The sequence below is a fragment of the Podarcis pityusensis genome (genome assembly GCF_964106645.2).
Source record: "Podarcis pityusensis genome assembly, chromosome: 15".
In the NCBI taxonomy this organism is placed as follows: Eukaryota; Metazoa; Chordata; class Lepidosauria; order Squamata; family Lacertidae; genus Podarcis; species Podarcis pityusensis.
In genome coordinates this window covers 6,259,004-6,273,688 of record NC_138040.1, presented here as the reverse complement: position 1 = coordinate 6,273,688, position 14,685 = coordinate 6,259,004, and the positions used below count along the sequence as shown (strand labels likewise).

General features: G+C 49.1%; 1 protein-coding gene across 2 annotated transcripts; it reads right to left on the bottom strand.

The window, feature by feature from the left end:
• Positions 1-322: 322 nt before the first annotated feature.
• On the bottom strand, positions 323-14,597 carry MRM1 (mitochondrial rRNA methyltransferase 1). 2 transcript variants are annotated; one of them, XM_080983159.1, is made up of 6 exons: positions 14,537-14,597; positions 11,902-12,695; positions 11,378-11,471; positions 7,141-7,261; positions 1,794-1,913; positions 323-1,657 (listed from the first exon to the last, which is right to left on the bottom strand). In XM_080983159.1, the coding sequence occupies exons 2-6, from the start codon at positions 12,663-12,665 to the stop codon at positions 1,611-1,613; spliced, it is 1,146 nt and encodes a 381-aa protein (XP_080839285.1). In that variant the 5' UTR covers positions 12,666-12,695; positions 14,537-14,597; the 3' UTR covers positions 323-1,610. The 2 variants fall into 2 exon arrangements, with proteins under 2 accessions (XP_080839285.1, XP_080839284.1); XM_080983158.1 differs by lacking the exons at positions 323-1,657; positions 1,794-1,913 and adding an exon at positions 4,863-5,360.
• Positions 14,598-14,685: the final 88 nt, after the last annotated feature.

The window sequence follows — 14,685 nt, the reverse complement described above, 5'->3', positions numbered from 1 at the left end:
CTTAACTCAGATACAACCCAGTCTTGTACAATGAGGTATTTTGTTGCCGCCATCTGTCGTTATTTTCTACCACAGAGTAGGCTTTTTTAAAAAAAAAAAAAAGTTTCAGAGTTTGCTATACTTTCATGTTTATTTCCTACACCACTTTTTTTTTGGGGGGGGGGTTCTTGAAAAGCATTTAGAAATCTCTCAAATAATCATTAGTAATATAAAATCGTTGCCCTCAAAATGACATTCCATTTTTTTTAATAAAAAAATGGTTTCTCATGCAGAGAGATACAAAATACGCACATACACAAATACAGAGAATCAGAGCTCGGTATCAAGGATAAAGAAATGGCTTTTATTCCCATTTCCTTCCAGCAAACAAGAAAGGATGAAATGATATCTTGCTATAAAACTGTTTTCTGCCCATAGTGAAGCAAACCGCAATCTGCATCTTTACCACCACCTAGTGGGAAGAATATACTTCCTCCTTCCTAAGAAACTGAAATTTCAAACCAATTCCCGGGTTTTTATAATGCTGTATTATTACATTTTATTTTATTTTTTGTTTTTTTTAAAAAACCCAGACTTCTGCAGAACAGGGAAAGCAAAGCAAATGAAACATTTCGCTTGCGTTCTTTTAATAGTTTTGCTACAGGCCAAGGTACACAGGACTGAAATGGATCCTCGTTGCCAAGAACGGAATCTATTTTTTCTGATATACCATACATAGGGAAGACTCCAGAGGCAAAGGAAAAGCTGGCCTAGGCAGACCACTAGCCAGACTCAGTAGCTCATCTTCCTATATCTGTAAAGTGTTCTCGCAATTTTTGCACTGCACTCAATGGAGTCTTAACCCCTTGCTCAACCCCAGAACCCCTCCACCTTTGAGATTACAGAGGAGAGGAATCCAAAACCACCTTCGCCAGGCTAAGAGAGGCAGGTTGGATCAGACGGGGTCATTCCTCTGCCCAGCTTGAGCTCACCTACCACTGGCCAACGCACAAACAGATCAAAATACTCCGGAGATTTGGGCAGCCATTGTAACGTGGGGGGTTTTAGAGATACCTGGTCTACCCACTGAGATACATGAGGTGTGTGCGATGCTTGGTCCAGTGGTGTCCAAACTTTTTTCAAATAGGGCCAGATTTGATGAAGTGAAGGGCCGTGAAGTTGTTGACCTTTTTTAGGATTGTACCCCAGGAAATATACTGCTACAGGGGCTGGATTGGGCCCCTGAGACAGACTTTGGACATGCCTGGACTCTACGCACTGAGATGCACTAGAGTTTAAAGTCATCATCAGGACTAAAATTCTTGCAGAGCACATTCTCTCTCTTTCTCTCTCTCTCTCTCTCTCTCTCTCTCTCTCTCTCTCTCTCACACACACACACACACACACACACACAAACCTACACACCTTCTGTCACATAACAGCTGTGGATGCCTTGTGGCCCTGCTGCTCCACCAACCCTGTCTGGTGGAAGAGAGTAGAAGAGAGGACTGTGTTCCAATCCTTTCCTTCTGGCCCAGAAAATTCCCGGACGCAGCTTCCCCTAATCTCAGAACTTCTGGGCGAGTTCCTCAAAGGCACAGTGTTTTTGTTTTGTTTTTCTTATAGAAGCATCACGGGTCTCTCTCTCTTTGGCTGCAGATCGAGTGCAAGAGGATTCCTGCGGAAGAATTTTATCAAAAGAAAAAGAACAAAAAAAGTGTTAGAAGAGTTTCAACAGTCGGCAAGATTTTACTTTCCTGCTCAGGAAGGAAGAAGCTTCAAGGAGAGATGAGTTCAAAGGTAGAATCGCTTACCAGCTGCAACAGACACATTTAAGGACTCGATCCCAGGCGGCAGCTCTCGCCCTGGGAAAATGGTCAACATCCTTTGGCACAAGCTTCTAGTCCCCGGAGAAAGGCCGTAACCTTCATTTCCTGCACACGGGCAAAACACAAGGCAATAAAACGCCAGGATTTTAATTTCATGGTCTTGCCCTAAGTGCTCATGGAGCCTCTGAGGGGCACATACAAAAAACCACACCCTTGGACATAAATAACGTTGTTTCCATCCCTTTAAGAAAACATAGAGCTGGAGAAAGAAGTAGGAAGAGTTCTTTCCCACTTCCTCAAGCTCTGACTTTTACCCAGATCTCTTGGGAAAAGCAGTGTGTGTGTGTGTGTGTGTGTGTGTGTGTGTGTAAGATTCTCTCTTTCAAGGTGGGGGCTGACTCGCAGGAGGGGAAGGGGAGAAATGGACCAGAGGAGGTGGGAGCCCAAAACTCTCGCTCAAAAATCCAAATAAGCCTATGGACTGAAAAAGTTGGCGACTCTTGCATTAAAGCTGCTTTTATTTCATTAGTGCGAGGATATGTTGTCGTTTAGCATTGGTGCCTTTTCTTTTTTAAAATATCTGAAAGCAAATCAGAACCAAAAAGATATTGAAATAAAAGAGAGAGGCACCAATGAAGGGCAGTATATAAACTGAATAAATAAATGTTTGTTCTGTGCCACAGCCCTTCAGATATTTGAAAAAGGGCTATCGTGCAAGCTGTGATTCCTGCATTCCAGGGGGTTGGACTAGATGACCCCTGGGGTTCCTTCCAACTCTACGATTCTGTGTTCTCCAGACGAAATGGATCATGCTTCCCTCATAGGTCCTCTTCCCCTAACATCACCATCTTCATCCCCTGAACCTGATCTCAACATGTTTGATTAACAGGCAATGAGTTTGGTTCAGTTGCCTTTTTCAACTCCCCATGGCTCTTTTTAAAGTAGGGTGTGTTTGTATTTTAGATTATGGATTTTATCAGACAGGGCTTGTGTTTTCTTGTTAAAAAGTCCGCTAACCCCTTGGGGCTGAAAGGCAGGGCAGAAATACCCAGGTAAATAAACTTGGGATGAGGCTGAATTTGTTTCAGGAAGCTGTTGGCGATAATTAAGATCAGGCTCTTTGGTAATTGGAAAACAGCTGACGAGAAACTGCTTCTCTGGGCGCTTGTCCCGAGACAAACGACCAATGGAGTTTGGCCGAAGTGCTGCCAGATCCTTTTAAATGATCTAGGATTGCAGTTCAACATAACTCATGCTCAGAACAGACCCACTGAAATGAATGGACAGCTTCTGGGGCCTAGATCCAGAGAACACAACTTTGCAAAGAATTTATATGAGATCCAAACTTCAACCACCACAGAAGGCAAGGCAGCCGATCTGCAATTCTCTCAAATATTTTTTTCAATTACTTTGTCCTGTTCCCCCCTGCCACAGCCACCCCAGATCACTTTTTCTTCCAATTCATTCATCCCCTAATTAATTCCCCAACAGATCCTCTTCTCCAGATCAGGTCAATTACACTTATTCGTTACGTCCCCCAAATCCTCTCTATTAACATCCATCTTAAATTAATTTATTCTTCCCCCCCGCCAACAATATCCTACACAAGATCACTCCCCTGTCCAATTTAATCTCCCTCAAATTGACCACCCACCCAGAAACACTTGAGATGCTTTTTTTAAAAGATGTTGGGGGGGGCATGATCCATGCCAATGTCCCAGAGCATGAGATAGCAACACCACCTCCATGATAAGGGACCCCTGACGATTAGGTCCAGGCATGGCCGACTCTGGGGTTGCGGCACTCATCTCACTTTATTGGCTGGGGGAGCTGGCATACAGCTTCCAGGTCATGTGGCCAGCATGACTAAGCCGCTTCTGGCGAAACAGAGCAGCGCACGGAAACGCCATTTACCATTCTGTAAATGGTACCTATTTATCTACCTGCACTTTGACGTGCTTTAAAACTGCTAGTTTGGCAGGAGCAGGGACCAAGCAACGGGAGCTCACCCCGTTGCGGGGATTCAAACCACCGACCTTCTGATCGGCAAGTCCTAGGATCTGTGGTTTAACCCACAGCGCCACCCGTGTATACAATTACCCAGGACAGACATTAGGGACTTCTTCACACAGTTCAACTACGGAACTCCCTCCCACAGGAAGCAGGCATGGCCAACAACTTGGAGGACTTTAAAAGAGGGTGGGACAAATTCATGGAGGAAAGGGTTATCGATGGCTACTATCCACAATGGCTATGCACCGCCTCAGAGGCAGTATGTCTCTGAAAAACAGTCAAGGGGAATCCCAAGTAGGGACAGTTGGCTTCTAGTTTGCCTCTGTGAGATCAGTATGCTAGACTAGATCTGATTTCTTTTCGCACGGCCTGTAAGACACAGTTGTTCCGCATGGCCTTTGTCTTGGAATTAACTTGATTCCCTCCCCCTCTTTCTTTTTTCCTTTCTCCTTCTGTGATGGAACTCCAATTTGGGGACTTCCCTGGCTTTTTCCTGGCCCATGTAGGACCAGTCTGGATAGTTAGCCTTGGTGAAGACTTGATGTTTTCATCCCCCAAAAAGTTTTTGATTTGAAATGAGGCTGTATTTTAATGTTTAAATGTTGTATTTTAATCTTGCTTTTAAGTTGTATTTCAATCCATTGTTTTTATATTGGGTGTTAGCCGCCCTGAGCCCGGTCTTGGCTGGGGAGGGCAGGATATAAATAAAATTTATTATTTTTATTATTTTTATTATTACTACATTGGTACCTCGGGTTAAGTACTTAATTCGTTCCGGAGGTCCGTTCTTAACCTGAAACTGTTCTTAACCTGAAGCACCACTTTAGCTAATGGGGCCTCCCGCTGCCACCACACCGCCGGAGCACGATTTCTGTTCTCATCCTGAAGCAAAGTTCTTAACCCGAAGTTCTGGGTTAGTGGAGTCTGTAACCTGAAGCATCTGTAACCTGAAGCGTCTGTAACCCAAGGTACCACTGTAGTATTAGTATTAGTATTAGTATTAGTATTATTTATTAGTTTTCTCTGCCGCCCTTCATCACAAGATCTCAGGGCAGTTAACAGGCAGATGGGCCTCCTCTGTCCCCATCCAACTGCCCCAAATTTTCAGATTCTCCTTTCTCCTCGCACTTCTGCAAACCGCAGGCCCCTTCCTCTCCCCCAAATCTCCCAGGCTCCCTGCCCTGTCCAATTTTCTCTTTTCTGCCAAGCGCTCAACAGAGAGTGGAAATCATCGCCGGCGAGAAGAGGCCGGCCCGCTCTCGGGAGCCCCTCCGCTCCGCCGAAAGAGATTCCGTTCCCTCGCAGGGACGAGCCGAGCCGTCCTTCAAAGTAACAGCCCCCGACTGTCACCGCAGTCCCCGGCTCGTCATCCCGCCACCCGTTGTGGAGATGGATTTCCCCGCAGCTCATCATTCCCGCCCCCGACTTGCCAGTATCTCTTTCCTCCCTGTAATCGAAAAGGTATCCGAGCCCCGGGAGCGACGCCGCGGCGTCCTGTCAGCTCCCCGGCTTCAATCAGCGTTTCGGTTAAAGATGAGCCTGGCAAGGAAAGGAAAGGGGACCATTGGGGCACCGCCGCCTTTCCCGCCGCAGAGAAATAACCCAAAGCATCTCTCATGCTCCCAGCCACGGGCAAACAGCCCCCAGCGCATAACTCAGGAGAGACTCCTTGGCTGTGGAAGGCAAAAAGTGCATTTCTGTACTGTAACACAGGGGAACCGGCGGCCCTCCCTAGGGGTTGAGAGGGACCCTCCATGTTCGGATGCAGACACTCTCTTAAAAACCAGGTGCTGAAGATAAACAACAGCGGGGAAGATATCTTCCCTGTTCTCTTTCAGCTTTCCGAAAATCGATGGGCTGGCAGACGGTTGGTGCACAATACTTTGGTATGGCACAGGTAAAGCCAGGGTGAGGTGGCGCATCTGTGAGACTCTAGAGGTTGTGCAACTACAACTCCCAGCATCCTCTGCCAGACCGGCCAATGGCCAGGGACGCTGAGAGTCTAGAAAGGTCTGGAGGGCTGTCTATGGTACGATATCCCACAATAACCCTTTGGTTGACTAATATTTTACAGACTTTTAAATGGCGTTTGTGGAAAAGGGGGCTATCATATTGTTGTTTTTGTTTCAACTACAGTGGTACCTCAGGTTACAGTTGCTTCAGGTTACAGACTCCGCTAACCCAGAAATAGTACCTCAGGTTAAGAACTTTGCTTCAGGATGAGAACAGAAATTGTGCAGCGGCGGTGTGGCGGCAGCGGGAGGTCCCATTAGCTAAAGTGGTACCTCAGGTTAAGAACAGTTTCAGGTTAAGAACGGACCTCCGGAACAAATTAAGTTCTTAACCCGAGGTACCACTGTACTTATTTGTGCTTTTACTTCGTATTTTATCTTGCGGACGGCCGTGAGATCTTGTGACAAAGGGCGGTTACATCAATCAATCAAACAAATAAAATAAAATAAAAACTGGAGCACACCCCGGACCCAAGTCCTTGCAGTCTCCTAGCTGCCTTCCTTCATTTGTCAGGGGTGTCGCAAGACCTCCAAGCTATGTGGTCTTGGAGGCAATGTGGTATTGTGGTAAATGTGGGGCGGGGGGGGAGGCGAGTTCAAATCCTCTCCCAGCTACTCGGCTAACAGGGGCGGGGGGTGGAATCTTTAACCGCTTTGTTGTTTCTTGGCTTAGCTTACCTCACAAGGCTGTTGCTCAGGGAAATAGCCATAAGACACTAGCGGCCGTAGATTCCATGTTGGCAAACCCTTCCCCATCCCCACACACACATACGGTCTACACTGACCGGCAGCCTCTCTCCAGGGTTTTCTGCCTGGAATCATTCCCAACCCTACTTGGGGATTGAACCTGGCACCTGTTCTATCCCTGAGCTACGGCCAGCTTCTCTGCAAAAGTTTGGCCCTCCAAAACAACAACAACAACAACTTTATTATTTATACCCCACCCATCTGGCTGGGCCGCCCCAGCACCAATAAAAACATAATAAAACATGAAACATAAAAAACTTCCCAATACAGTGGTACCTTGGTACTCAAACGGCTTTGCTCCCGAACAAATCAGCTCCCGAACACCATGAACCTGGAAGTAAGTGTTCCGGTTTGCGAACATTTTTCGGAAGCCAAACCTCTGACGCGGAGGACAAGCGGCTTCCGGTTGGCTCTTCCGATTGCAAGAGCCAATAAGAAGCTGCACTTTGGATATCGACCGTTTCGGAAGTCGAACGTCCTTCAGGAACGGATTATGTTTGACTTCTGAGGTACCACTGCACAGGGCTTCCTGAAAATTTAAGTGCCGCAGTGTTACATACCTAGCAGCAGTATGGCGGGTCCCTTCCAGCGGAAATCTAAGCAACTCACGGTGGGGACAGAATCCAGGTCCTTGGTGTGGGCAGCTGTTCCAAGGACTTCCCATCCTTGCTCTGATTTTGCCTTCCAGAAGAAAAGGGGGGTGAGTTAGGAGCAAGAGAAAAAGGCAAACTTGAGGATTACTTCGTATAAATTCTGACTTCCATGATATGGAAGAAAAAGATACATCTGTGCTGGTTTGCTGTTTGTTCACTGTTTAAATCAGAAACTCAAACTTCATGGGTTCCCAGGAAGCACTACGGGTTAAGAACAATAAATGAAACCTCAACACGGAACCAAAAGCATCTGACAAACTATTCCCTGGTGCGAGGCGGCCCAACCTCCATTGCAGCCAGGAATTCAAACCCAGAGGAAGTCCAAGTATCCCTTGATAGCTGGGAGTCTCTCTCCAGCCGCTGGAGTGGAGGACCCATCAAACTGAGCACCAGTGTGGAGCTGGGGTTAGAGTGCCAGGCAAGGGCCAGGGTTCAAATCCCAGTACGTTTCCGAGCACAATTGAAAGTGTTGGTGCTGACCTTGAAAGCCCTAAACAGCCTCGGTCCTGTAGACCTGAAGGAGCGTCTCCACCCCCATCGTTCAGCCCAGACACTGAGGTCCAGCGCCGGGGGCCTTCTGGCGTTTCCCTCACTGCGAGGTTACGGGGAACCAGGCAGAGGGCCTTCTCGGTAGTGACACCCGCCCTGTGGAACACCCTCACATCAGATGTCAAGGAAATAAACAACAATCTGACTTTTAGAAGACATCTGAAGACAGCCCTGTTTGGGGAAGTTTTTAATGTTTTATTGTGTTTTTAATATTCTGTTGGAAGCTGTCCAGAGACATTATTAATATTAATATTAATTATTATTCTTATCATTTTCAAATCCTCACTCGGCCATGAAGCTTGCAGGGACAGGCAGGACCAGTCACTGCTTCTCAGCCTAACCAACCTCACAGGGTTGTTGTGGGGACTAAGCAAGGAGGGGGAGAGCCACGTACAGTGGTACCTCGGGTTACAGACGCTTCAGGTTACATACGCTTCAGGTTACAGACTCCGCTAACCCAGAAATAGTACCTCGGGTTAAGAACTTTGCTTCAGGATGAGAACAGAAATTGCGCGGCGGCAGCGGGAGGCCCCATTAGCTAAAGTGGTGCTTCAGGTTAAGAACAGTTTCAGGTTAAGAACGGACCTCCAGAACAAATTAAGTTCTTAACCCAAGGTACCACTGTACTCCTCCTTGAGCTCCTTGGAGGGAATTAGGAAAGGTCTTGCCTCTAGCTACTGTGAGAGGGGGGCATAGAAACAGCTTAGCACAAGTGCTTCCGGACTACAACTCCCATCATCTCTAACCACTGGTCCTGCTGGCTGGGGCTGACTGGAGGTGGAATCTAATGACATCAAGAGGGAAGCAGGTCCAGCCCCTCCCAGACAGACTTTGCTCTGATCCAGGAAAACAAGTTGCTATTGCATACATGCTCCCAGCTCATCCTTTCAACACAACCAGCTACAAAATCCTTTTTTTTGGGGGGGGGGGAGAAAAATCTGCCTCGTTTTCTGAAAAAACCTGCCCTTTCCAGGCCGTAACGACGCTGGGATTTATGCCCACTCCGCAGCAAAGGTGAAGTCGGCTAACGTGGACCCAATTAAACAGAACGCCTCAACGGCCCAAATGTTCATAAATTGCACATTTATAGTAGAGGGAAGCAGTCCACACAGATGTTTCAATTAAGTTGCAAAACCTTCTTAATGGCCTCTTTATGGGGTCGTTCCAGAGTGGGGCAGCTGGCAGAGATCGGAGGGGGAGGCTCCCCAGACCCACAGGAAAGGGGCAGAGAAAAGGCGGCTGAAAAATTAGGCCATTTGCCTTTCATTGTCTGAAAGGCCAGCCAGCATTAAATCGTCTCTCAGCCGACTCAATGCCCAACTGGTGGGAAGACGGGTCCTGGGCTTGTGTCATGTGTGTCCTGGCGCCCAGATACACCTGGCAGGTGCTCATCAGGTTAATTCCATCCTTTTCCCAACTTGTTAAGGTTACCAGATTTTTTTCAATGAATCCGGGGACACTTGGACGTTGATGCTGCAGCGATGGCGGTGGCAGAGGGGCAGCAGCCGCCTGACCTCAACCGCCTTCCTCCAAGACTTCTATCTCCTTTCTCCATGAGCCTGGGCAGCCCCTGAGTTGTTGGTTCTTCTGTGGTGGTGGGGAAGCGGTGTGCAGTGGGTCAGGCATGGAAGGCGGAGAAGGAGGGCCAAGAGTGGTGGCGGCAGCGAGGCTCAGGCAGCGTGAGGTCTCCCTTCCCATCGGAGCAGCCCCAATCCCATTCCTACTTGCGTGCAAGCAGGAGGGAGGGGGATCCCTCAGCTGGGAAGAGAGACTTCACACTGCCTTTCGGAGCAGCCCCATTCCAACTCCTACTTGCGTGCAAGCAGGAGGGGGCAGGGATCCCTCAGCTGCAAAGGGAGGCTTCCTTTTGCCTAGCTGAGAGATCCCTGCCCCCCTCCTGCTTGCACACAAGCTCTGATCGGCAGCATGAAGCCTCCCTTCACAGCTTAGTTGCTGGGGTCAGGGAAGGTGGAGGCAGCCCGGAAGCTGCATCTGAGAGCCCCTGCACCACCATCATACGGGGACTTCTGAGCAGCTCCTGAAGCCAGCCAGAGCCAACTGCTCCGGGCTGCTGAGACTGCCGCTGCTGCATTTCCCGGGGACATTAGATGAAATCCGGGGACATTCCGGGGATGGCATTTGTCCGGGGACTTATTCGCAAATCCGGGGACTGCCCCCGGGAAACGGGGACGTCTGGTGACCCTATTGTAAACCCAGCTTTCAATCTTATGTGCACACCCCACTTCGTATGGACCTCAGGCTGGCCACCTAGCAAAATCCAACTTATTTTTAAAAGCTTGTACAATGCTGCCACTGGGTGGCTGAACGGGGCACAGCAGCCATTCCAAGCAAGGCAGAAGAGACGCTGGAATGCATCAGAGCAAAAGGAATAGAGTGGAATAAGAGACCAGCTGTCTGCTACAGAGTCAGGCCATTTGTCTATCCGGGTCAATGCAGTATGCTCTGAACGGCAGCAACCCCCCAGGGATTCAGACAGGGAGCCTTGCTCAGCCCTACCCAGAAACGTCAGGAATTAAATCTGGGATCGTCTGCATGCAAAGCACTGAGCTACGATCATTCTAACTTGGAAACAAAGATTCTAGTCCCCTTGGTTCTGGATGAAAGGGGGTTTAAAATGGGATCGCAGAAAGCTGCCTTAAGCCGAGCCAAGCCATCGGTCCATCTAGCTCAGGGTTGTCAACTCTGACTGGCAGCAGCTCTCCGGGGTTTGAGGCTTTCCCCCAGCCCCATGTGGAATTGAACCCAGCACCTTTGGCATACAAAGCAGACAAGCTAGCGTCCTTCCCAGTGCTTTGCTTGCAAGCAATCTCACCGTGTGAATTTAAGAGGAGTGCTGCTGCTGAATCAGAACAAAGGCGGTCAGAGCAGAGTCAGGGAAGCTGTAGCTCTCTGGAGATCATTGGACACCAACTCCCATTAATGCCCCCCCCAGCACCGCCAATGCTCGGGGATTGTGGGAGCTGGCGTCCAGCAACATCTGGAGCGCTACAGGAGAGTCACTCCTGGGGTCTGAGTGTTGGACCTGAGAGACCAGGCCTCAAAGCCCCACCGATTCATGAAACTCCCCAAGTGACCCTTTCTCTGTCTCTGATCCTACCCTGCCTCACAGGGTTGTTGTGAGAATACATTGGGGAAGGAGAGAGAACGACGTTCACCCCTTTGAGCTCCTTGGAGGAAAGGCGAGATAAAAATGTAGAGGCAACTCCCCATTGACATGGGGGTTACATTCTGAGACACCGTGCATTTAAGCAAAATCACGTATACTGGGAACACCATCGAAAAGGCCTGTAAACACCCTCTGGAAACCCTGGAAAAACCAAAAATCCACCAAACTCCACCACACACGCTTTCTCCAAACTTCCTTGCTTAAAATCCAACTTCCCACAGGCCTCAAATAACAGTGCAAAGGCTCATGGGACTGCCAGACGCTATTTTTGCGCCGTTTTTGCCCCTCCTCACGCCACATCCAGGTTTGCAACAATGAGTGCGGTTGTGCATGCCTTGGGCGTACAGGAAGTTGCCTGTAACCATTCATTTAAAAGAAAAACAGGCAAAAGTTTGTGGGGGGTGTTACCTTAAGAAGGCTCTGAAGATCATCTGTGTTATATACGTCCAGAATTTCCATGGCCCCCGAGCTGGCTTTGCTGACCACAGGTGTCAGGGGACAGCTACAAAGAGAGAAGCCCAGGGTAGAGGCAAAAATTATTAAATGCTTCCCAGCAGATCCCCCCAAGCTGGTTCTGTTAGCAACACCTGTCTCCGCAGGGGCAGAGAGAATGGAAAAACTGCCTCTAACCCACAGCCTGTGCTCAAGTTGGCCTGACGCAGGATTGCTCCAAAGTAAACCCCACCGAGGTCAATGGCACTTGCTCCTAAGGAATTGCAGGCAGGCAGGATGGCGGGGACTGAACCTTCTGCCCCCAAAGCAGATGCTTTATCCCAGAGTTCTGGTTGTTCAGCTAAAAACAAATTAAGATTCTAGTCCTCATGCCAGTGCTGAATCACATAGGCAGGTAAGGATCTGGCTCCCCGCATTCAGATGCTCTGCCCCTGAGCTACAGGCCCATGCCTGAAATAATTCACCTGGTGCTATTTTACCTGTTCCGTTGACTCATCACAATCCTGTCAACACCCAGGAAGTGAGCAGACCGCAAGACGGCTCCTAGGTTCATGGGGTCCTGTATCCCCTCCAAAGCCAGCCAAAGGAGCTGCGACCCCACTCCCTCTGCCTCAGGGGGCGGTGCCTCCTGCCAACCAATGGGGCGGAGGGGCGTGGCTTCCAGACACACGCCCTGATGGACACCGCCCTTGCAGAGGCCATCCAGAACCTTCCTTTGAACCACCTTCACTGGAATCCCCCTGTCCTTGGCGCGCCAGGAGAATTCTTCCAGCGTAGGCGATGGAGTGCCCTTGCCAGCCTTGAGAAAGAGTTGGAAAAAGTTCCTCTTGGATCTGGCCAGAGCCAAGGAGCAGGGAGCAACCCCAAACAAGATCTCTGAGCCTTTGGTCCTTTCGACGGGGAGGGGTTTCTGCGGGGGGCTCCTCTTCCTCTCGGGGAAATCGTCGTTCCTCAAGTTCTTCAGCTCCTCCCTGTCAGACGGCACGGTCTGCGCACGAAATTGCCGCCAGAACTCGTTCCGAAGGGCACGACCCTTCCAGGGTTTATGTGGCTGGGCCTCGCTCTGGTCCATGGCTGTTTCAAGCCCACGATCAGGAATCACTTGGCTGCTCACCCCACCAGGAAGCTCGCGCTCCCCCCCCTGAGGTTTTCTCCGCGTGGAGAGACGTCGGATGGTTCCAAAGGCGCAGGGCAGTCTTGCAGCGTCCCAGAGGCCAGATTTAAAAGACAGGTGAAGTGCCATCTCTGATGTTCAATATGCCTTTCTCTCAACCTTAAAAGGGGGGGGGGGACCAAGATGCTAAATCAACATGGATTATGTGGTCTTTCTGGAAAATCTTGAAACAGAAACTTTTTCCAATATCTCCTGCCCAGAGTTTCCACTTTTAAACGGTGTGCTATATTATCATATATTTGAATCATGGGCATTTACATTTTAACGGCCTGATGACATAGTTTTGTTCTGTATTTTAGCTATTTTGAGAAATGCGCAATTAGTTGGTATGTTTTGTAAGCCCTACCTGAGCATGCATAATAATTATAAAATAACAATTATAATAATAAATCCCCAAATCAACTTTGATCTGATGTGCTCTAGGCTTTTCCACTTGGCCTTGACTCCCCCACCCAGCAGTTCATGCAGGAATTGTTATTTATCACTCATAAATCATCTACAGTTTGCTAAGCAATTTCAGCTGAATTTGGGGGAACCACTTGAAGCATCCGTTGTGTTGAGCTACTTCAATTGCTTTTGTTTTATGTGCTCATTGCAAACAGCTGAAAGTCTGTAAATTTTGATAATAAACCTGATTTGCAATGGGGGTTGAATAATTCCGAAAGCAATGGTAGGAGCATCACTGAGTATTAGTAAAGCAGAGCATCTGCTTCCATGTAGAAGGGCCCAGATTCAGTCCATGGCATCTCTGGGTACCATCTGAAACACCACAGTGAGTCAATGTAGGCAAGGCTGAATTAGACAAGCCATGGGTCTGACTCCGTACACAGCATCTTCCTATATTAAATCAGCCCTTAATTCAGAACCATGAGAACTTGTTTTAGTTAACCAGTGTAGTGTGATGGTTAGAGTGCTAGCCTCTAGAAGACCAGGGTTTGAATCCCCAGTCAGCCACTCAGTGACCTCACTGTCTCTCATCCTAACCTACCTCACAAGGTTGTTGTGAGGATAAAAAGGGGAGCGGAAGAGCAGAGAAAGTCATGCACACACCACCTTGAGGTGGTGGCATAATAAATGGCAATCCATATCCAGCCTAGGTTTGCCTGAGCATCTTTTAAAAGCCACCCACGTCTGAAGGTCATTGCTGCACCCTGGATAACAGCAGCTAAAGCCTCAGCTAGATCCCAGTAGTGATGTATGGAAGTGAGAGCTGGACCATAAAGAAGGCTGATCGCCGAAGAATTGATGCTTTTGAATTATGGTGCTGGAGGAGACTCTTGAGAGTCCCATGGACTGCAAGAAGATCAAACCTCTCCATTCTGAAGGAAATCAGCCCCGAGTGCTCACTAGAAGGACAGATCCTGAAGCTGAGGCTCCAATACTTTGGCCACCTCATGAGAAGAGAAGACTCCCTGGAAAAGACCCTGATGTTGGGAAAGATGGAGGGCACAAGGAGAAGGGGACGACAGAGGACGAGGTGGTTGGACAGTGTTCTCGAAGCTACCAGCATGAGTTTGACCAAACTGCGGGAGGCAGTGGAAGACAGGAGTGCCTGGCGTGCTCTGGTCCATGGGGTCACGAAGAGTCGGACACGACTAAACGACTAAACAACAATGCCACAGGATTAGCACCGCGAGGCCCTTGCAGTTGCCCCCAGGGATGAAGGCTCGACAGGTTGGGTTTGGGTTTGGCAAATTCTGCTCCTCCTTCCCTCCCTGATTTTGCAAATAGAAAAGTTCAAGTTGCTAGTCCCTGTGGTCTGCGGAGCCAGTAAGAAATTCAGCTGGAAACGGGGGGGGGGGGAGAGAGAGAGAGAGAGAGAGAGAGAGAGAGAGAGAGAGAGAGATCTGCAGCCCACCCTCCCTGCCCAAGCTGCTCTCTATCCAAACTGCAGCAACCCCGTCCAGGATTGCATGCCCCCTGGCAGCGCGCAAACCTACCTGGCCACCCACGTGGGCTGCTGCTTTCTCCGCCTGAAGAGGAAGTGGCCTCCAACCATAGAGGCCACGGCGAGAGAACGTCGCGCTTGTCCCGCAGCGCCACCTGCTGGCTAAGCCATTTAGTTGCGTCGAGGAGCGTAGAAAGATGC